At 41.1% G+C, this 24,139-nt stretch overlaps 1 protein-coding gene across 1 annotated transcript; it reads left to right on the plus strand.

Moving 5' to 3' along the window:
- The first annotated feature begins 569 nt into the window (after positions 1–569).
- PRDM14 (PR domain containing 14) lies at positions 570–23,394 on the plus strand. Its single transcript, XM_006860072.1, has 7 exons — positions 570–1,272; positions 1,880–1,933; positions 2,022–2,179; positions 3,151–3,421; positions 9,285–9,487; positions 16,988–17,089; positions 23,194–23,394. The coding sequence occupies exons 1-7, from the start codon at positions 570–572 to the stop codon at positions 23,392–23,394; spliced, it is 1,692 nt and encodes a 563-aa protein (XP_006860134.1).
- Positions 23,395–24,139: the final 745 nt, after the last annotated feature.

Raw genomic sequence — 24,139 nt, forward strand, 5'->3', positions numbered from 1 at the left:
GCTGCCTTCCTTTGTTGGGGTCCTGGAGCCACCGCCTACCCTGAAGTCCTGGGTCAGGCTCGTTCTGCGCTCTAGCCCAGTCTCAGGGTGTGGGAAGTGAGGGACGGTGACTCCGACCGACTGACCCTATCAGAAGAGTTTTCTGTTGGACCAAGGAGAGAGATCGGACTTTGGAACTGGTTTTGCGGGGAGCCAGCTTGGGAACCACATGTAGAGAGTGGGTGTTGGAAACCAGTCAAGGAGTGTTAGGAAAGGGGACACTAAGCAGGAACTTGGGGTCGAGTGGGATCCCAGCAGATTTTCGTGGTTTTATGTTTTTGGTTTTTTTTGTTGTTGTCTGGTGTAGTTTGATTTGTGATGGAGGGAGGTCTGCGAGATCAAATTGGGAAATTTATCCAATTATCTACGATCTGGGACTAGCTCAGGGAGAGGAACCCTCTCTGCCTTATCTGTAGAGATAGGGATAAGGCGGAACAGGAGCTGAGCGGGGGTACAGTGGCAGAGGCCCCCGCGACGCTCTCCTAACCATGCTTGGTTTTCCTCAGGTCTACCGCGCCTTGTGGACCGAGATGGCTCTGCGACCCTCAAGTGAGGCCGGGCCCCAGGACAGGGTGTGCTACCCGCCGCAGAGTTTCCAGAGTAGCTCCCAGCACCTGACCGCCTATTACACACCTTTCCTGAACTATGATCACTACGGAAACGCCCTTGCCACTGCCGAGGAAGGCTATCGATCTCTCCGGCAGCTGGAGTCCGCAGTGTCAGGGTCCCAGGCCATGCTCCCCTTTGCCTTCGGGACTGCAGCTCCTTTGCTCAGCCCCAGTCTGGCCCTACAGACGGAGGCACTCTATGAACTGCCCAGGTACAGCAAGTTGCCACCGTGGTACCCAATTCCCCATCATCCCAGGGAGATGCCACACTTCCTGAACAGCCAGTATACAGGAGCCAGCAGTGATGATTTCGGCCACATTGGTGGCCAGAGCAACAGTGACCAAGGATACGGACCTGAAACTTTAATCCTGAAGCCCTCTGTGGATGCTTCAGTGCCACCTGAAGGTCTGAAGACCTCCCAGTTTTCTTGCGCCCCCAGCAAGCGATCTGAGGATGGTCCAAAAGTCCTGAAGGTAGAAAGGAAGTCACCTCATCAATACCACTTCACGGAGGAGGACCTGCAGTTAGTTCTGTATGGGGCCATTCCTAGCTTGGAGCATCCAGTCCGCCTGCACCATGCTATGTCTGGCTTTCTGGTCCCCCCTGGCAGCTCTGATAAACCAAGTACAAATCACCCGGGAGTTGGGCTGGATGGGAATAGAGGTAGGTATACAGAAGCACGTCAAATTGGAGCTAACTCTGTATACATGGGTGTTGGGTGGAGTGTACTTGCTTCATTAGAGATGGAGTTTGGAGATTATAAACTTATTTCTGAGGCTTTATAGTTTAACTAGATGGCTCCTAAACTCAGGCTTTGGTCAGAGTTGAGAAAGTCAGGGCCACGAAAGAAATGCTTCATGCTGCAGATTTGCAATCTGGGATCAGAATCAACCTGGATGCAAGGTGTCTATGTAACATCCTCATGAAGTTTATACTTGAAGTCCCAACTCGGCCATCTTACTATGACCTTAATCAAAATCAGCACCAATCTCTGATTCTGAAATTTCTTAAATATACAAAATGGGGTTAATTACATAGGCTTGCAAGGGTTGTTCTGGGTCTCATAGAAGAAATTGTATATGAAAAGCTCATTTTAAAATAGCAGGAAAATGGAAAATGTATGCAATAAACATCAAAAACGGTGGCTACCTCCGGGAGGGAAATGCCTTTAAAAGCACTTCATAATAACATCATTATTAATGAAAAAAATCTTAACCCTACCCTTTTTCAGTATCCAGTTCTCTTCCTCAAAGTCTGGATAAAGACTCACTTCAACTGCCAGAAGGTAGGCAAGTCTCCAGTTGAATTTCTTTCCTGAGCAAATGCAGTCACTTTGTTCATTGTATTTTCTTTCCTGCCTTGTTTTTCCCTAGGTCTCTGTCTTTTGCGGACAGTGTTTGGTGGAGTCCCACATTTTGGTGTATTCTGTAGTAACCTCATTGCTAAAGGAGTTAGGTTTGGGCCCTTTGAAGGTAAAGTGATCCAGGCCAGTGAAGTTAAGACCTATGGAGACAATTCCCTGATGTGGGAGGTAAGTGTTTCCAGTAGAGCAGCTGAAATGGGGAGGGACGCTGGTGGCACAGAAAATCTTGGCTTTTGCCTCTGGAAAAGTTCCTGACCAGCACACCCAGCAGGAATTTGCTCTAAGCTCTAAAAGCTGTGTTTTGCAATATAATGGGGAGGAAAAGGTAGGCATCCCTACTTGAGGAGGGATAACATAACATCTTTGCATGAATTCTATGAGTTCTGTGGTGCTACCATGGTTATTTATTTAAAGAATTAATACACTATGTTGTATTTATAGATAAATCCAAATGGCTGAAGATATGCCAAAAGGGAGAAAACTGATTTTAAAATTTTGTATTTGCCTATACAGTTAGCCAAGGGGGTTTTTAAACTGATACTCTTAAAGCTTCTGAAGGTATGCATATAAGGGCATGCTGGTGAGTCTGAAATGTGTTACCTGACTAGGCAACAATTTATCAGGGATCTTAAGATGTTTAAAACCTTTTGACCTTGGATTTCTACTGTAAGGAATATAGTTTAGGAAAAGAATCTGAGATTCACACTATGCAAAAGATGCTAATCACAGGCTTATTCTCATAATAATGCAACAGAGACAGTGGAATTGTTAACGGTGGAGAAAGACTTAATTTATGGCCCCATCAATATACATGAAAACCAGGCTGGAATAAAATATATAATCAATTATTTGTGTTGGAATTAAATGTAATTTGCTCTTATTTCCCTTAAAAATTAATACTCAAAGTAACAATGTTAATACGCTTGCTATAGAAATTTGGAAATCAAGAAACTGGTAAAGTAAAAATCTTAAAAAAAATAGTCACATCATCTAGATGCCTAAGTTCATTTGTATACTACTTGTAATGCTGTAGGAATCTAATTTCTAGGAATTCATGTGTGAGATTTGGGTTATAAATTTTGAGTAGAATGATAGAAAAGAAAAATATGCATCTAAACTTCATGTCTAATTTCATTTAGATCTTTGAAGATGGTCATTTGAGTCACTTTGTAGATGGGAAAGGAGGTGCAGGGAACTGGATGTCCTACGTCAACTGTGCCCGCTTCCCCAAGGAACAGAACCTAGTTGCTGTGCAATGCAAAGGGCAGATCTTTTACGAAAGCTGCAAGGAGATCTGCCAGAACCAAGAGCTTCTGGTGTGGTATGGAGACTGCTATGAGAAGTTTTTGGACATTCCTGTCAGCCTGCAGGTCACAGACCAGGGCAAGCAACTATCTGGGCCCTCTGAAGGTGAGAGCCCTTTCTGTGGAAGTTCAGGACTTGTCCCTCAAACCCTCCCGCAGCTAGCTCTCCACAGGTGACCTCCTCCCTCCCAAAGGCTAAACCGGGAGACTAAATCTAGTGTCTCTAACTAAGGAGGCATTACCCAGCTGGAGGAAAGCACCTTCACCTTTTCTGCTACCTGTTTGCCCTTCTCGAGAATAAAATGAAATAAATACATGCAAACTCTGCCTTAAGTGAAGCCAGTTTGATTCATCTCTGCATGGGCTAACATAGCTGCTAAAGTCAAATAATTGCTGTTAAGTCCCGTCAAATCAGATCCAACTCATAGGGATCTTGTATAGGGTTTCCATGGATCGGGAGTGGCTGGTGGGTTTTAACCACCAAACTTGCTGTTAGAGGAGTCTAGTGCTTATCCTGCAGCGCCACAGAGCAGTGTTTCTTAAATGTTGTTATATCTTCATGGGGTGGGAAATCAATGTAGTAATTAAGACTACTAACTGGGGATCTTGTTATGATGCAGATTCAGAGGACTGGGTCAGGCAGAGATTGTGCATTTCTAAGAAACATCCTGATGGTACCCAAGCTGCTGGCTGGTCCCTCCCTGGACCATGGATAGCGAGGAGCTAGTGAACCCTCTCCGCAACCCACTCATTAATTTGCATTTTTAGTAACCTAACCGCTCTAAGTGAATTTTATATACATAAAAATTTGATGACTACTTATCTAGTAGGTGGGGCAAGACAAATGGAAATTACTGTAGATAGACTAGATTATCATGTAAGAACGAAAATGCAAATGCAAATTGGTGCTCTTCTTAGTTGTCCTGCTAGACCAAGACACTGATTCAGGGCAGGGAATGATCCTCCATAGCAGTATCCCTGCTCCTAGATCTCAATGTGCATTGAATGAAAGAGGAAGGCATCACAGCTGAATTGGGAAATACTGAAGGATGTAAGGCTGGGAGAGAGGGAAGCAATCCAGACTCTGGAAACAGTGAAACCAAAGACATGAAAAGATCTAGTGGATAACTGGATAACTTGTTATTGTGTGCCGTGGAGTCAGTTCCGACCCATAGCGACCCTGTACAGGGTTTCCGAGGCTGTAAATCTTTATGAGAGCAGAAAGCCTCATCTTTCTCCCACGGAACAGCTGGTAGTTTCGAACTGCTGACTTTGCAGTTCACAGCACGATTCGTAACCACTACGCTACCAGAGCTCCTTAGTGGATAACTGGAGTCTCTTTCCAAAGTCCAAGCTAGAAATAATGAGGGCCGATCATGACTGCTTTGTTGAACTGTCTCCTACAACAATGGAAGTGAGGATGAGGGTAAAATATGGGATGTAGTTTCTCTAGTGTCTGGAGCTCAAATTTGTCTCATGATTAGCACCAAACAGTCAGTCTTTTTGGTAACTTTTTGGGGGGCACGGGAGAGGGAGTCAAAAGAGAAAGGAAAATACCTGCTTAATAACTCAAAAAGGTAATCATTATCTTTTTGAAAACTTATTTAACCATATACATTTGCTGCGGATTAATGCGCTGGACTGCAAAGTCGTTTTTAATTGTAAGATCAGTGGTTCAAGTTCACCTGCCTCCTCGGAAACCCTATAAGGGTCGCTGTGGGTCGTAACTGACTTGCTAAACAACGACAACAAATCTTTACAGGAACTGACTGCTTCTTTCTCCAACAGAGCAGCTGGTGGGTTTCAACTGCCAACGTTGTAGTTAGTTAGCAGTCTAGTGCTTGTCCTACAGCGCCATTAGGGCTTCACTAATTCAATTGTTGTTGTTATATGCTACCGTCTCATAACGGACCCTGTATAGGGTTTCTGAAGGGAGGCTGGTGAGCTTGAACCTCCACCCTTGTGATTTAAACCGACTTTGCAGTCCTGCACACTACAGCTTCAGAAACCTTATATTGGAGTCGCAATGAGTCAGAGTCAGCTCCTTGAGTTAGTAAATGTTTGTTATCTCTGTAACGATGTATACTGTCAAGTAGATTCTGATTAATAGTATACCCTGTCAACAGTTTCTTAAGCATTAGGCACAGTAGTTAAGCATTAGGATATTAATGGAAAGATTAGCAGTTTGAGCTCACCAGCTACTATTAGCAAAAAAGATGAGGCAGTTCACTTGGAGTTGGCGTCATATAAAGGTTTAGTTTTATAAACCCTGTAGGGCAATTCTCTGTTCTATAGTATTGCAGTGGATCAGGATTAGCAGTGGGTTTGGTTTTTTGGTTAATTTTAGTAGGAGCCAGGCCAGGTTTGTTCTCCTCAAGAGCAGCTGGTGGGTTTGAACGCTGTAGTTGGAACCTTTTCAGTTAGTAGCCCTGTGCTTAACCATTGCTCCACTAGGGATCCTTGTCACAGTAATACTCTTCTGGAAATTTACCTTAAGGAAATAGTCCAGCAGGAGCAACTTTGTCCCTAGGGATTTCAATGACAGTATCATTCAGATTGAGTTCTGGCCTAGCACTGTAGGGGAAGCACTGTTGGTGGTCCAAATCCACCAGCTACACCTTGGAACCCTATACAGGGGCACTATGAGTCAGAACTGATGACACTTAACAACCATCCAGATTAGTGCTAAATCCCAACCTGAGTGTTCAGTGATAGAATCATTCAGTAACATGAAAGACTATGCAGATATCTGAGGTCACAATCATATAATAAACAAGTTTGAGGATTTATGATGCTTGTGTTGTTGGCTGACAACAAATGGATTTCTAAGCTTAATGTGGTGGAAAATCTAGCATATACAGTTACTAGAACTCTGATTCTGAACTAAATTGTTACCAGTGCTTGTTGTTAAGTGCCTTTGAGTCGGTTCTAGCTCATAGCGACTCTGTAGGGTTTCCAGGGAGCATCTGGTGGGTTTGAACTGCTGACCTTACAACACCACACTAGGCGTCTAACCACTGCTTACAGCCATGCTAAAACGAACATCATGTGTTTTGGACAATGTCTGAAAAGAAAGATGTAAATAACTTAGCCTTTTGAGGGGAGGATTTGTTTTCTGATAAGTTGTTTTAGATAGGATGAAAAAGGAAAGGAAAATAAAAATGTCTCTGATCACAAAAGAAATGTTTTCCACAAAGCCTTTTGGCTAGGAGTGGGGCCTGAGGACCTTTCCTTTTAAGGTCTGAATGTAAATTGGAAGGTCGGTGGTTCAGGCACACCAGGCTACTCCTTGGAAACCTTATGCAGGGTCACTATGAGAGGGAACTGGACAGCACTTAACTGTAACAACAGTACTTAATCAGCATGTGGCTGTTTTTCCATTGTGTGGATTCATGATGACCACATGTGCCGGGAACTGCTCCTTGGTTGTTAAGTAAGCGCCGTCCAGTGGGTTCGACTCATAGTGCCCCTGTATAAAGTTTCTGAGCAACGGCTGGCAAGCTTGAACCCCCGACCCTGTGGTTCAGACTGTCTTTTTGGTCCTATGCAGTATCCTGCAGCACCACACCAGGACTCCAGAACTGTTCCTTAAGGTTTTCAAAGCAGTGTGACTTTAGGTAGCAGATTGCTACATTTGTCTTCCAAGATACCTCTGAGTTCAAAACACCAACATTTTGGCTAGTGGTCAAGAGCTTAACTGTTTTACAATAGCAACCCTGTATAGAATTTAGAGGAGCAGCTGGTGGGTTTGAACCGCCAGCCTTGTAGCTCAAACTGACTTTTGGTCTAGCATTAGACTGCTGCGCCATTCATTATTGCATTCTTATTCTGAGTTTTTATGGGCTTTAGTGTTTTGATCTGTAAAGATTATTGTTAGGTGCCATTGAGTTGATACCAACTCATGTTGTTACATAGTACCATGGAGTTGGTTCCGACTCATAGTGACCCTGCACAGGGTTTTCGAGGCTGTAAATCTTTACGGAAGCAGAAAGCCTCATCTTTATCCTCAGAACAGCTGGTAGTTTCGAACTGCCTACCTTGAGGTTAGCAGCCCGATTTGTAACCACTACGCTACTAGAGTTCCTAGTGACCTTAGACTTTACGCACAGCAGAAGGAAACACTGCCCGATCCTCGGCCAACCACTACTGTTGCCACACTTGAGTCCATCGATGCTGCCACTTGGCCAATCCATCTCGTTGGGGGTCTTCCTCTTTTTCTCTGACCTTCCACCTTACCAAACATGATATCCTACCATATGTCCGAAGTATGAGAGACAAGTTTGGCCATCTTGGCTTCCAAGGAGCACTCTGTACACCCTCTCTTTCAACCCCAGGAAGCAGAAAAGCCAGGAATTTCCGACCAATGAAAATTGTAGCTTGGAGCAAACCCCTGTCCCAGTAGGGGGATTCTCAGAGTATTAGCACCTCAATGAAAGTGATAGACAAAACTGGGTAGTAGATGGTCCAGAGGTTGGTGGGCCGGGCTGCCTTCTGGTTATTTACTTAATGAATGGTTTTTTTCCTTAGCCACCTGTTAAAAAAAAAAAAAACGTGCCTGGGACGTTTGTTGTTTACTAACAAACCTCCTGATGGACAGCTTCCCTGCAGATCTGATGCATACTCTCCTGGCTCTTCTCTCCCTCCCAGGGGGCAGACAAAAAGGTCTCAATGATGCATTCATAGTCAAAGCCACTTTATCCTCTGGAATCCAGAGCATACTCAGCAGGAATGCTTTTGTAGGTGGCCCTGTTCTCTCCTCTCCCCTTCCCCCAACACAGTATACTCCTGAACCCAGCACCTCCTTTGCTAGAGTTGGTCTGCACCTTCTCTAACCTTTCTCCCCACCCCTCCTCCATTAATAACAGATTTACCTTTCTCGGTCATTTCTATCACTGAGTGATAGTACCCCTCACAATGATAAAATCTCAGTAAGTTTTAGAATGAAATGATCATGACCACCCAGTGTGGAGGGAAGGCATGCTATTTTCATCCTCACTTTATGAAGATTTTATCTCTGGAATGTCCCCCAAGTTTAGAAAAGTGAGTTAGAAATGAAAGTCTCCTTTTCTTCAGCCTGAGAGGGTGCCTAGAACTTTATAAATGGGGCCCAACGGGAGCGGCATGTAGGAAGCCTGAGACTGTTTAAAGGGAGAGTCAGTTGAGTAACCTTGTCACAAGTATCAGTCAAGAATGTTCAAGGATTGCAGGCTCGAGCTGCTTGTAAATTATGCTGGAGGAGGGGTTTATTTCTTCAACAAATATTGCAGGCAAGAAAAGCAGCCAGGTGCAATATGAAGACCTTGAATCTTAATTTGAATAATTAAAGAAATATGAGGGGGTTTCTAAAGGTCGTGGAAAAAATGAATTTAAAAGACAGTGGGATTTCCCCACAATATACTTGGATATGGACTCCTGGTGTGGCATTGTGTGTTAATGCGCTGGACTGCAAAGTCAGTTTAAACCGCAAGGTTGACAGTTCAAGCTCACCAGCTGCCCCTCGGAAACCCTATACAGGGTTGTTGTGGGTCACTTAACAACAACAATATTTACATTAAGGAATAAAGGTATTTTGAAATATCAATCTTTGTGCTTTTTTTTTTAAGACATTATCTTTTTTCTTTGTATTTTTAATTTTGCTTTTTTATGCATACAATTCTGTGATATTAATTCTATTACATGTTTAACCATTACCACTATCCTATACATTTACAAGTTATCTTTTAAAGATAACAGCCTGAGATAGTTATCAACCAAAGATTAGTATCAAGATAATCTATTGTGGAAGAAGTGGTATTGCTAGAAATAAACCAAAATTGTGAATTGAGAATTGTTAAGCCCAGTATTGGGTATGTGAGGCTGAATTTCTATTTTAGTATATGTTTAAATTTTTCTGTAATGAAAGGTTTTAAGTAAGACTGAGGGCTGGTAGCTAAAAAAGCCATTGTCATTTATCCCTCTGTGTTTGGCAGAGTCTACAGAAGGTTACAAATGTGAAAGATGTGGGAAGGTGTTTACCTACAGATATTACAGAGATAAGCACCTGAAGTACACTTCCTGTGTGGACAAGGGTGATAGGAAGTTTCCCTGTTCTCTCTGCAAACGGTCCTTTGAGAAGCGAGATCGGCTCCGCATCCACATCCTTCATGTACATGAGAAGCACCGGCCGCATAAGGTAAGGTTCAGGAAGAGGATGGTGAGTGGCCCTGAACTCATCCCCTTTTTCTGGGATGAGCCAGATCACTGAAGGGGGTGTGCTGTGGAAGATGCAGGCACAAACTTAACAGGTGGATTGACAGCTGCAAGGTGTTAGGATGAAGTGCAGTGTGGAGTGGGATACATATAAAAGGAAGGCGTGAACACATGGGCTATAAAAGGTTTCATAGAAAACCTGACTTGGAGCTGTGTCTTTTAAGGAAATTGAGCTTATCTGTCTTAGATTAGTGGCAGGGTTAGTTAGGGATAGGAAAATATTGGGACATTCTAGACAAGAAAAAAGGAGCTCTGGTAGCGCAGTGGTTACGAATCGGGGTGCGAACCGCAAGGTCAGCAGTTCAACACTACCAGCTGCTCCGTGGGAGAAAGATGAGGCTTTCTGCTCCCGTAAAGATTAACAGCCTCGGAAACCCTGTAGGGTCACTCACTATGAATTGGAACCGACTCCACAGCACATAACAACAACAGACATGAAAAAGCCTGGCATGTGGCTTTAGACAACTGCAGGTTGTACCCTCCCACATGCATCCATGTTGATGGCTGTAAGTGAGGAGGAAGCGTAGTCATGGTCCAAAGAATGCCAGACCTCTGGCGTGTCAAAGATTAAGGGAGAAGAGCAATATGGTGGTAGGAAGCCATGTTCATGCCGTTCCAGATACCTGGTCATTTTCAGGTTTGGTACCAAAAAAAGAGTCTTTGGGTGTGGATAGAGTTCGGTTTGACTCCTTGGTCAGTCATGACTACCTGTCTGGGCAACAGGCTCGAGCAATTCCTCCAAACCTCACTTTTACCCATTTGAAAACAGGGAGCAGTCATATTAAAACCACCCTTCTTTTCCCCCTCCTGTTCACAGCTAACTGCTATATTATGTACTCCTGCAAACTTTCAACTATTTTTACAATTATTATACATCATTTACACTATTTTAAGAGCATTTGAAAATATTAAGATGGTAAAATTATTTCTCGGACTTAGCAACAGTAAGAAAAAAAAAGTTACACTGGCAGTATTCAGATAATGAAGAGCATCAGGTAAATGATTTTATAAATGACTTACTAGGTGAAAAACAAGTTATGATCCCATTTAAACACTTGATTATGTATGCCATATATAAATGTTTATATATAGATGGAAAAATGGTTGGAAAGAAACCATTAAACTGCTACCTGTAATTCTGGGAGGGGAGTCCTGGTGTGTTGCTGTAGGACAAGTATTGGATATTAACCACAGGTTGGCAGTTCAAACCAGCTACTCCTCAGAAACCCTATGCAGGGTTTCTATGAGTTAACAACATAGTTCTGAGAGTGAGAAGGAAGTTGAGAGTGAGTTGTATGGTATACTTGCTGTTGTTAGGTACCGTCAGTCCATTCCAACTATGTACAAGAGTGTTAACAAAACACAGCTTGGTTCTGTGATGACATCACAATTGTTGCCATGGACCAACCCGTTGTTGCAGTCAGTATGTCAGTACGCCTCATTTGGGAGCGTCCTTTTTTCTTCACAGACCCTCTCTTAAACATGATTTCCTTCTCCAAGGGCTGCTTCTTCCTGATCACATGTCCAAAGTATGTAAGATGATTCTAACGAACTTTCTATTCTGACTCTTCTTCCTTCTCCAAGACAGATTTGATTGTTCTTCTAGTAGTCCACGATATAGTCAACATTCTTCACTGGCACGATAATTCCAATGAACCAATGCTTTCTTGGTCTTCCGTATTCACTGTCCACCTTTGCGTGCGTATGAGACTGTTGAAAATACCATGGCTTGGATCTGGCACACCTTAGTCCTCAAAGTGGCATCTTTGCTTTTGAACAATTCAGAGAGGTCTTTCACTTGATACACATCCTTAATATTTAGCGTTTTTTTATGTTTTTTATCAGTGCTGTCGAGTCTGTTCTGACTCATAGTGACCCTGTATAGGGTTTCCAAGGAGCAGCTGGTGAGTTTGAACCACCGACCTTACGGTTCAAACCTATCTCGTGGTCAAGTGATTATCCTGCAGTGCCACACCAGGACTCCATATTTTTAACTGATGTTGTTAAGTGTCGTTGAGTCAGTACAACTAGGAGAACGTGAATTATGCTTGATAAAGAAAAATTGACGTTGGGGAGGGAGGTGGCAGAAAATAAAACATTTGATATCCAATGACCAGGATTCCTGGTGTGGGGCTGTGGGTTTGAACAGGCGACCTTGTGTTAGCAGTCTAGTACTTATCCTACAATCAATGCCACACCAGGACTCCTCCTATGACCAATAGTACAGTTTTAAGGCTCTTGATATTAGATGTCAAACAGCCTCCCAGAGAATGGTGCCAATTTATGGGACCGACAGCTGGATTTGCAGTTTGTTAAGCAGTACCAGCGCTCATGCCAGTAACGAATATCGTCTTTTGATGTTGCTGTTTTGATAGATGATCTTGCTTCAGTTTGTATTTCCATCGTTAAAGATCTCTTTACTAGACATTTGTATTTATCCTGTGATTTGTCAGTTTATTTCCTTAGCCACTATGTTTGGTACATGCTTTTGTATAGTATTTTGTAAGCAGTATTTATAATCAATTTTAAGTTTTTTTTTTTTTAACATTTTAGTATTTCTGAAATTGAGGTATGTTTTATAGTTGGTGGCATGTCATAGTACAAATTGGTGACATTTTCTTTTTTCAATTGTTGTTAGGTGACATCAAGTCTTTATCGACTCGTAGCTACCCTTTGCACAAAGGGTCTTCATCTATAAAGTGATGGTGGATCTTAAAATTGGAATACAACATTTAGGGTCTTAGCTCTGTGTTCTATTTGTTGCAGGTCAAAGGATGTTATGAAACTGGAAGCCACAGGATTTATTTGTTGGCTGAAAATAGCACAGGAAAGGAGTATCAGAGTTAGATACAGAAGTTTCTAGTGAGTTTACTGGATGGGCCATCTTCTTAGATACTGAGGATAATGGTGGGACTTGGGTTGGGTGTTAGACAAGAAAATTTGTAGCTGCGTACTGCTGTCTTTGAAATGGGGGACTATAACAGAGGTCAGTTGTTGCTAAGTGCTGGTGAGTTGGTTCCGACCCATAGCGACCCGGATAAGGTTTCCGAGGAGCAGCTGGTGAGCTTGAACCACCAACCTTGTGTTTCAAAGAGACTTTGCAGTGCAACGCATTAACCCACAGCACCACACCAGGACTCCAACAGGTTAGTCGATGACAGGAATGATGAAGACAGGGTTGGAAGCTGGTTATGGTGAGATGATGACTTAAACTTCCAACAAGAAGTTGTTTGTATGGTAGAGTGTTGGTGTGAGGGTTTTATTTTAAACTGGCAATAAAAATGGTGAGCTGTGTCAGACTCGGTATTTCCAAGGGTTTTTCTTCTTTAGTTATTTTCTAAACAGGGTGGCTATGAGTCAGTTTTGACCCATAGCTACCCTGTGTAGGGTTTCTAAGGAGTGGCTGATGGCTTTGAACTTCCAATTTTGTGGTTAGCAGTCCAATGCTGATTCTAAAATGCCACACCAGGACTCCAGATCATAGTAATAATAACGAATACAGAATAAATGCTCTAGGGAAAGATCATGTTGTTGTTAAATGCTGTAAAGTCAGTGCCAACTCATAGCCACCCTGTGTAGCATTTCCAAGGAGTAGTTGGTGAGTTTGAATTGTCGACCTTGTGTTTCAAACTGACCCTGGGCATTATCCTTCAGCGCCACACCAGGACTCCAATAGTGAGCTATAATAATAATGAATACAGAAAAACACAAAATAAATATGCCAGGCAAAGATCATAATAATGATGAATATAGAAGTTCATACATACGTTCAGGAAGTCAGTCCTACAAGCTCCTGGAATACCTGACCAATGAACATTATAGCTTTGTTTTCTTAGAGAACATTGTTTTTTATATAGCAGCAGATGCTCAAAATCATACCATACATTGTTGTTGTTGTGAAGTGCCATCAAGTCGATTGTGACCCATAGCAACCCTGCATAGGGTTTCCAAGGAGCAGCTGGTGAGCTTGAACCACCAGCCTTGAAGTTCAAACGACTTTGCAGTCTGACGCATTAGCCCACAGTGCCACAGCTTCATATATATATATTTCAACTTTTACTTCCTTATAAGCTTTTGTTTGTAGTTTCCTATTGCTTTAGCACCTCATTAAGACATAGTTTTAATTTCTTAATTATGTAATCTGTATAATTTGTTGGATGCTTTCTTCATGGAGCTCATTCTGATTTGAATAAGTTGCTTTTTCTAGATCAGTAAACTCATATTTGAGCAGAGCATTTTTTTATGACCTTCCCAAAAACAGTTCTAATTCTTTTTCTACCCTACCCTAGAATGCTATTGTTTACTTGTTTTACTGTAGATCACTTCATATGAAGATAAACATATCTTCAAGTAATGTTTATAAATATACATAAGTGAAATTTTTTCTGGCTTCTTGTATAAGGATATTTTATTCACATAACTTTGATAGTTAGGCTGTGTATAAAATTTTGAATTGCAATGCTTTTGCCTTAGAACTTTCAAAGCATTGTTCCATTTTCTTTTATCATTTGTTGCCTGCCTGTCTGGTTCTTGTGTCTTTGTAAGTAACCAAGTTTCTTTGTAGAATTTGCTCTTTATCTTTAGAGTTTTGAAATCTTTTCAAAATTTGTCATGTTGGATATCTTTTTCTTTTTGTCATTTTAATCATCAATAAAATGTATAGTTCAGTGACATTAATTACATTCAACATGCTGTACAAACACCACCGTTTCCAAAAATTTTGCATCACCGCAAATAGACACTTAGTACTGCTTCAACAATAACTCCCATTTTTTCCTTGTTGTTGTTAAGTGACCTCGAGTTGGTTCTAATTCATAGTGACCCTGTACAGGGTTTCCAAGGAGCAACTGGTGGGTTTGAACTGCAGACTTTGTGGTTCGCTGTCCAGTGCTGATCCTAAAGCGCCACACCAGGAGTCCTCCCTGATAACCATTAATAAGCTTTGCTGTCTGCATGTGTCTATTTTAGATCACCTCATATAAGTTGAATCATACAATTACTCTTCAGTGTTTTTTCTCTCCACTTGTTTTCAAGTTCCATCCATGTCTTGGCATGTGTCAGAACTCCATTTCTCTTTATTATTAAATAATATTCCATTTGTACCTATATTTGCCAGTTCATCTGTTGATGGACAAATCCACCTCATAACTGTTGTGTATAATGTAGTGAACATTGGTGTGCAATTGTCTGTGAATCCCTGCTTTCAGTTATTGTGTGTCAGATATCAAGAAATAAAATTGCTGGGTCACTTGGTAATTCTGTCTTTGGAGAATTGTCCATTGAAGTCTTTTACGCATATTTCAAAACTTTCATAGGAAAAAGAATGGAATTTTTCAGCGAACTGTTTGAAGTCCCTTCATATTTTAGTTGTTTTGTCTTTTTATTGAGTGTACCAGTTCTTATTGATATTAAACTTTTACCAAATATATGGTTAGACTCCTTTGATCTGAAGAAACTAGTCTTAAACTCAAAGTCATATTCTTACTTACTCTATGGTCATTATCTGCCCTCCAGATTTTTGTTCTTCCTGGAACTCCTTTTGGCCAGATGTTCGAAAGAATCTGCCTCCCTATTCTTATCTTTTTGCTAAGATTCCTAGCTTTGAAACTCAACTCTGTTTCCCAACTCTATTTTCTAAATTATGTATTAGTTATTAGCAGCCAGCTGGGGCTATTGAGTTATACACTATTCTGTTAAATATTTAAGACAAACAAAACCCACTTTATTGTAACATGACTGAATTGGTTTTCCATTCTGTTAACACTCCATACATAGTTTGATTCGTGATTTTGAAGCCCCCACAATGTAACTGCATTCTTCTGACTTCTTCCTCATCTTTACCATTCCATTGGTCTGCCTTTCCCCTCGTACCTTCAGAGCTTTCTTGTTATTAAGTGCCATTGAGTCAGTTCCTACTCATAGCAACCCTGTATAGGGTTTCCAAGGAGGAGCTGCTGGTGGATTTGAACTGCTGACCTTGTGGTTCACAGTCCATTGCTGATCCTACAGTGCTGCACCAGGAGTCTGGGTAAATGCTTCCCATTTGATCTTGTCTGATTGATTGTTCTAAGGACTACACACCTTTCTAAGGTCTGGTGTTAAACTGCTCACCATATAGTCCTGTCTGTTTCTTGACTGGAGTCCTGGTGTGGTGCTGCAGGGTTTAAGTACTGGACCGCAAACCAAAAGTTCATTGGTTCAAACCCACCAGCTGCTCCTTGGAAGTACAGGGTTGCTATGAGTCAGAACTGACTCCACAGCACTTGACAATAACATATTGTTTTGGGTAAAAGCTGAACCATGGGGATGAGTTCATTTTCAGACTTAAAGGGTGACTAAAGGCCACAGTCTGGAGGCTGCTTCAATTTCGATCACACCAGTAAGTCTGGCCTTATTTTGAGTTTCATTCCATGTTTTTCTCCTACTCTATTTAGGACCTTCTATTATGATTGGTGAGTAATGGCAGCTGGGCACCATCTAATTCTGGTTTCAGCGTTAAGGAGGCTGAGGCTCACGTGGTCCATTCTTAGACTTTGTTTCTGTACATCTTTGATTTTCTTCATTCTTCTTTGCTTCAGACGGTGGGGAGAAACCTATAGTTGGACCTAAGGTGGCCGCTTGCTAATTTAAAATTTTAAAAAGTGGTAGCAACACGAAAGACTTCCTGTTTAGTGTTTGGCAGCCTCTCAGTGGTTTTGCCTCTCCTGCCATTCTCCTTCACCTGGTTCAGAAGCCCTGAGAAAGTTTTGACAGGATTCCCCAGTACCAAAATAAAGAGAAGCAATATGAAGTATTTGCATATTACGGCTATACTGCATGCTTCCAGAGGACCCTCAAAGTATTTTGCTTGTTTTGTAAATTTGATATTGTACTATCAGATTATCTACCACCCTATATTGGTTCACATATTTATTACCCCCATAGAGTATTGGCTCCTTTCTGTAGCAGAGTATAGAGCACCTAATCGCTATTCAACAAATACTCATTGAATTAATTAATTTTACATTTCTTGCAAGTTAATCACAAACCACTGAAAAAGAAGGAGCTGAGAGGTAGTTTTCTTAAGGAAAATTAGGAAACAGCCCAAGCTTAACTGACTCACTGTAGTCATATAAGTACTTATAGACAAATCAGGACTAATTCCACCCTCTTTATTTTATATGTGATTCCTGTTTAATTACCACTGTTCATGTGGAAGCAACTGAAACCCAAGGGTTGGGGGATCGATCAATATCACACCACCAAAAATAAATCATAGCACCAGGCCCAGGATCTGACTCAGAGAAGGGCGATCCTCTGCCTATAATACGTAAACACAACAGTTCTCCCATGTTTTCTGTTCTCAGAGAAACAAAAAACTGAAATGAGGAATTAACTTGCTCAGGGAAGATGTCATTTTAATTATTTGCCTTTTTCGCCTTAGTGTTCTACATGTGGGAAGTGTTTCTCTCAGTCCTCCAGCCTAAACAAACACATGAGGATCCACTCTGGAGACAGGCCGTACCAGTGTGTATATTGTACAAAGGTAAACAGAAATCTCTTCTAAGGAACTTTTCTCGGTACTTGTTTGGGTGTTCATGGATAAGAACTTGATGCCTGGCTTATAATGAGTTCCTGGTGAAGGTTAAAATCATTGTCTCTCCATTCCCCTTTCCCACCTCCAACTATATCCAAGTTTGCTAAAGATACCAGTTCAGATGCTTTACTAACAAATTGGTAGTTAGAACGTGTGTTAATGAAATGTCTCCAAATTTACCAGGGACTTGATAGTCGCAGACAATGCTGTATGCTGTGGAGTCTGCCTGTCAAAGTTCAAATCTTGCCTTGGACACTTAAATCTAACTGTGGTTAACCTTGAGCAGCAAGTAGCTTCTATGTTTAGTATCCTCATTGGTAAATGGGGGAAATAGTTTTTATGTAGAGAAACTAACAAATCCAAAGAGAAAGCTTGTCAATGGTATGAAAGTAATCAGCATAGAAAATGTTGATGGAGATGGGAGACCTAATTAGACCATAAGATGATAAGATTGGTTGTATCTGGGTATTTTACACAAGTACAGCTTGAGCACCGTATTAAAACAAGAAAGTGCCAATCCTGAAAGTTCTTGTTAGAGCAGGCTGATACTTCGAGGAGAGCCCAATTGCCATACTTCTTTCCTAATCTCCCAAATTAGAAATCACGAGTTTAGGCTGCTGTTTTATATCAATGTCAATGAACCAGAAAATCTCAGACATTTTCTTAACACACTCAATTCTCATTAGTATAGATTTGTATTTACGAAGGTGCCATCTTCCTAACATTTGTTTGTAACCCCCAAATCTGTACATGAACCATTTATGGATTTGCTTTAAAGACTAATAGAAAGAGGACCAAGCACATTTACTTTAGAAAACTTAGTTCTGTCTTTACTCCTTGGCAATGTACTCCTATGTAAATGTTTTTAAAGGTTAAATAATAGTCTTTTGCCAGTTTTACAACCCAGACAAGTTTCTTCAAGGACCTGGGAGCCATCTCTTTGGTAAGTAATCAATTAAGGAAGAGTGCTCGCTCCTATCTCCTAGTTGGCTAGGAGGAAGAGAACCTAATTTCAGCTGGCATTTTGCTCCAAGTTTTAAACCTACCTCCAATCACAAAGAGATAAGAATTTTTTTTCTTTTCCTTCTTTGCAAAGGCAATTAGTAAACACAGGTCGTTGTCCCAACTACCAAGTGAATTTAGGGTTAATGACATGGAGTCCCCACCACACATCTGTCAGTTTGTCATACTGTGGTGGCTTGTGAGTTGCTATGATTCTGGAAGCTATGCCACTGGTATTTTCAGTAACTTCATATGCATGCGAAAGCTGGACAGTGAACAAGGAAGACTGTAGAAGAATTGATACTTGAGTTATGGTGGTGGAGGAGAATATTCAAAGTGCCATGGGCTGTCAAAAGAAGTAGCAGATTTGTGTTGAAAAAAGCACAGCCAGAGTGCTCCTTGGAGGCCAGGATGGCCAAACTTGTTCTCTCATACTTCGACATATTGTCAGGAGGGACCAGTCACTGGAGAAGGATATCATGTTTAGTAGGGTGGAGGGTCAGAGGAAAAGAGGAAGACCCCAAACGAGATGGATTGGCCAAGTGGCAGCATCGATGGGCTCAAGAGTGACAACAGTAGTGAGGTTGGCCCAGGATCGGGCAGTGTTCCATTCTGCTGTGCATAGGTTCACTATGAGTTGGAACTAAAACTCAGTGGCACTTAACAACACATGGTACTGTAGGTAAATCACTGGACTTACAACCATAAGGTCAGTGGTTCAAATTCACCAGCCGCTCTTCGGAAACCCTATACAGAGTCACTATGAGTCAGAACCGACTTAAGGGCACTTAACAACAATATGTGATTGCACGTGGTACTGTCAAGTCTGTTGACTTGAGAACATGTATGAAGGGGTTGCATTAGCTTGTCTCTAGGTTTTTGCAATCTCTTTAGCAGGTTACTAGGGATGCACATTGCATTCTGGTCTAATGTTTATTCTGTATCAAAACTTTTATCTTTTTTACTTTTGTGAATTTTTCTGGGTTGTCAGGAAAGTCATTCTGAGATTATGATTTCCCAATAATGCACAGGAGTCCTGGTGTGGCACTGTAGGACAAGCGCAGGACCACAAAGGTGGTTTGAACCACAAGGTTGGCAATTCAAACTCACCAGTCACTCCTTAGAAATCCTATACTGAGTCGCTATGAGTTGGAACTGACTTGATGGTGCTTAACAGCAACAACAATGCACAGAGGCAAAACATTCGAGTCTCCTGACTTGCATGTTCTCAGGGGATGATGACAAAGCCTGATGGTACTTGGCCTTTTTTTATTTCCCAGATCTGTTTATTGTCATATTTTTTGCAGTTTTGTGCTTTTGTTGGTGATTTCACTATTTATAGTGTCCACCAAGTGTAGTGGTAAATAAAGTGTACTCTGTGGTGGTGGTGGTTATGTGTCATGGAATCAGTTCCAAATCGCAGCGACCCTTATAGGGTTTCCAAGGCTGTAAATCTTTACAGGAGCAGAAATCCTCATCTTTTTCCTACGGAACTGCTGAACGCGAGATTAGCAGCCCAATTTGTAACCACTACGCTACCACAGTCTAGTGTTCCTGAGTACAATCAGGCTGCAACGTGCCTTATAGAAAAAATATATGCATTAGATAAGCTTCATTCAGGCATGTGTTATATATAGTGCTTTGGCCGTGAATTCACTGTTTGTGAATCAATATATAAGAAAGTGTCTTTAAGCTGAAATGTACATAAAACAAGGTTATGTATTGATTAGTTGACAAATGTTGCAACCAGACACTTGCAAAAACCTAACCCTACACATATCTCCTTAAGCCAGGGTTAAGTATTGGCTTCTTCAGTGTTCATAGAGACATTATATGACTATAGTGGATAATGAGACTTGACTGTTTCTCTAATAATATTATCTGAAAGTGGCAAAGGTTAGAACATAAGTATGCATGTTAATGAGTTAAAGTTTATAAATAATAGAAAGAAGTGACTGAGAAAGGATATGTAAAATCAACAAAGTATTTGGGAATGTAAAATGATACAGCCGCTCTGGAAACCAGAGTGAGCGTTTCTTTAAAATTAAACATGCAACTATCATGCAATCCAGTTGTACTCCTGGCCGTGTATCTTGGAGAAAATTAAGATTTATATGTTCATACAACAACCAATATATGTGTTTACAGAAGCTATATTCACAGCACTTCAAAATTGGAAACAACTCAAGATGTTTTTCGTATGGTTTACATAGACGGGCATATCCATATACTGAAGTACTTACTCTACTTAGCAATAAAAAGGGAACAAGATTTTTTAAAATTGTTTTTACTTTTTGTGAATTGGGTGAAGGTTTACGGAACAGATCAATTTTCAATTCAGCAGTTCATACAATTTGTTCCGTATCACAGACTACAATTCCCACAATGCAATGTCACTTGTCCCACTTCCTCCTTGTCTTCCTCCCCGTGGAAGCTTCTGAATTTTGCCCTTGGGCAAGTGTTTCCCTTTTGATCTAAAGCGGTCAATTATTCTAAAGAGTTTGTACCTCCAGAGTGTTATTGTAAAACTCATTTTGAGTTATGGTGTTATATCTAAGAAGTTTTGAAGGCCTGGTATAGTGCTGTAGGATAAGCACTAGACTTCAAACTGCAAGGTCAGCAGTTCAAACTCACCAGCCATTCCATGGAAACCCTATACATCAGGAGTGGGGAATATGTAGTCCTGCGAAGGCAATTGTAGTTCCAGCCGTCACTTTAGAGGTAAGTTAATGAAATGTTTTGAGTTGATTTTTTTTTTTTTTTTTTTTTTTTTGTGATGAAACTAACAAGCGACCTCAAAAATGTCTACATGCTGAAGTCAGTAACATTGATTAACTTCTTTATGTTGGACAACCAATTTTGTTACCGTTTTCCAAATCATCCCACATAAACTCAATGCCCTCTAATCAAAAACTCCCCCTTTCCTCTCCCTCCCACCCCTGGTAACCACAAAGAATCTTTGGTTTATGTATTTTTTACTTCATGTAAATAAGATCATACAATACTGTCCTTTTGCAACTGACATTCTTTGCTCATCCTGTGTTCAAGTTTCATCCATGTTGTGGCATGCATCAGGACTCTGTTTTACTTAACAGCTGAGTAGTAGTCCATTATATGTACACGGAGTTTTAAAAAGTTCATGGAAAAATCACATTATCCTATAGTTCCATTTTCCCACAGATTTTTTGAAGCCCCCTCATATATACCACATTTACTTTATTCATTCTTCCGTTTGTGGACACTTGGGTTGATTCCACCATTTGGTATTGTTGAAACTAATGAAATGAACATTAGTAGTATACAGTTATGTGTTTGCATTCCAGCTTTCACTAACTCTGAGTATGTATGTAAGATTGGATGGTTGAGTCATCTGACAATTCTGTATTCATTTCTTTGAGCGACTCTCAAAACTGTTTTGCACAGTGGCTGAGCCATTTTACATTTCCACCAGTAATGAATGAGAGTTGACGTTTCTCCACACCTTAACCGTAGGCCGATTGCTTTGTTTTAATATGCTGGGGAAACTGGAGTTAAGGGCATGTTGTTGTGGGTAAGAGCTGTCGAGTTGGTTTCAACCCATAGCAACCCTATGTAGGGTTTGTGAGGAGTGGCTGGTGGGTTTAAAATGCCAACCTTGAAGTTCAAAATTACCTTGTGCTCCAGGGCTGATCCTACAGCGCCACACCAGAACTCTGGGCAGAGAGGATAGAGAATCTATTATTTATTAACAATTGTATATAAAGCTATAATTACCCCCCAGAAAAACATTTTAAAAAGAAAAAAATAATAAAGTAAGGTACTGATTTTATACCAAAGCTATTACCTTGGCTGATATTACTTTCTTCTGTAATTCAGTTATGAGTTCCAATAGCATAGTGGGTTAAGTATTGGTCTGTTAACCACAAGGCCAATGGTTTAAACCCACCAGCCACTCCACGGTAGAAAGATGAAATTTCTGCTTCAGTAATAATAAGTCTTGGTGTGGTGCTGTAGGTTTAATGCACCAGAATGCATAGCCGTTTGAACTGCAAGGTCGGCGGTTCAAGCTCACCAGCTGCTCCTCGGAAACCCTATACAGGGTCGCCGTGGATCAGAACCGACTCAATGGCACTTAACAACAACAATAATAATAGACCCTATGGGAAAGTTATGTTCTGTCCTACAGGGTTGTTAGGAGTCAGAATCGACTGGACAGCAGTGGGTTGGGTAATGTAGTTTGTCTTGAGGTGTAGTCCTAGGACCACTTACATCAGAAACTATGAACTTGTGTGTCTGTGTCTCATGCCAGAATTTCCCGAATCAGACTGAAGTAGAGTTGAGATTTTGCATTTTTAACTAGACCCTCATGTTTTCTTTGCACTGAAGAGCCATTGCTGTAATATTTTCTTGTTATCAGTTAATGCCAGTGTTTTGTGCCATCGTGACCCATGTGTGTAGATTAGAACTGCTCCATACAGTGTTTGTCAGGCTGTGATCTTTTGGAAACAGATTGCCAGACGTTTCTTCTGAGGCACCCTCGGGCTTTGTCTGAACTGCGAAGCTTTCAGTGCTTCAGTGTTTGTACTACCAATGATTCTGCTCTAATTTCTAATTGTTAAGTATTGTGGAGTCGGTTCTGACTCATACAGACACCCCGTATAGGGTTTCTGAATAGGGGCTGTGGATTTGAACCTCTGACCTTGTGGTTAGCAGTCAAGTCCTGATACTACAGTGCCACACCAGGACTCTCTCTAATATCTAATATCTTGTTAAGTGCCATCGAGTCAGTTCTAACTCATAACAGTCCTGTATAGGGTTTCTGAGGAGCAACTTGTGAGTTTGAACTGCCAATCTTGGGGTTCATACCAACTCTGTGGTCCAGCGCTTATTCCACAGCGCCACATTAGGACTGCTGTTGACCAAGAATGCACTATGGCCTTAAAATCCCAGGTTTGTGATTTGGAAAGCTAAGGGAAACATGAGTTATCAGTAATAGTGAAGTTAACCTTGTTTTACTGGTTTACCCCGCTCATGGAATTTTGTTTTGTCTTCTGCTTTCTATTCTCTGCCAGAAATTCACTGCCTCCAGCATCCTACGAACACATATTAGGCAGCACTCTGGGGAGAAGCCCTTCAAGTGCAAGTACTGCGGGAAATCGTTTGCATCCCATGCTGCCCATGACAGTCATGTGAGACGCTCACACAAGGATGACGATGGCAGCTCTGTAGCTATGGAAGAGCCTGAAATCAAGACGCTTCCTTCTCCTACATGAAGTTTCATGAGCTCTACTATCCCTTAGAGAGTTTGAGGGGGAATGTAAAAAAAAATTACAAGGCTGAAGATTCTGTTTCTTGGTATGGTTGTGTCATAACCAAATACTGAGATGAGAAACATGGCACTGGCCCAATAAGTCCCTTTCCTTTGTTTGCTTTGGGCCCCAAATTGTGCTATGTCTTTGGCCATCACTTATTAATGTTTCTTCTTAGGACAAACTCTTTTAAAATTCACTCAAACTAGAGCTTTTATAGTATATAAAGTTATATAATTATATAGTTAAAGTATTATAACAAAGTTATTCAAATGTAAACTAACCTCCCATCTTTTTTGGGGGTGGTTCCTTTTCAACCTTTGTTTCTCACTCTTCCCCACTGAGCACTCCATAACTGTTGATTAATAATTTCAGTTCAGTAGTGCCAGATAAAATTATTTTGAGGCCATGGAAGTTATTCACATCTCCTTTACGCTCCACGTGTGACCTTCACCAATTGGGAAGAACTATTTAACTTAACAAAGAAAGATTGAAGATTTGCAGAACGTTGAAAATATAAATAAAGATATTTATACTCTTGAGTTTTAAATTTGATTTCATTCCTGATGAAGAGGAGGAGGATTTTTGACAGTGGTTTTGTCTAATTAGCTGCTTCAAATCAAACCCAGTGCAGTTGTTGATTTCTGACTCTTATTGACCGCATGTTGTTGTTAAGGGCCGACTCTTAGTGACCATATGTAGGCTTTCC

Source organism: Chrysochloris asiatica, unplaced genomic scaffold (genome assembly GCF_000296735.1).
Source record: "Chrysochloris asiatica unplaced genomic scaffold, ChrAsi1.0 scaffold00036, whole genome shotgun sequence".
In the NCBI taxonomy this organism is placed as follows: domain Eukaryota; kingdom Metazoa; phylum Chordata; class Mammalia; order Afrosoricida; family Chrysochloridae; genus Chrysochloris; species Chrysochloris asiatica.

Excerpts from the sequence above, each read along its gene's own strand:
- PRDM14 (XM_006860072.1), top strand. The coding sequence starts at position 570 with ATGGCTCTGCGACCCTCAAGTGAGGCCGGGCCCCAGGACAGGGTGTGC. Across the intron at positions 1,934-2,021 it reads CTCACTTCAACTGCCAGAAG|GTCTCTGTCTTTTGCGGACA; the intron begins GTAGGCAAGTCT and ends GTTTTTCCCTAG. Across the intron at positions 2,180-3,150 it reads ACAATTCCCTGATGTGGGAG|ATCTTTGAAGATGGTCATTT; the intron begins GTAAGTGTTTCC and ends AATTTCATTTAG.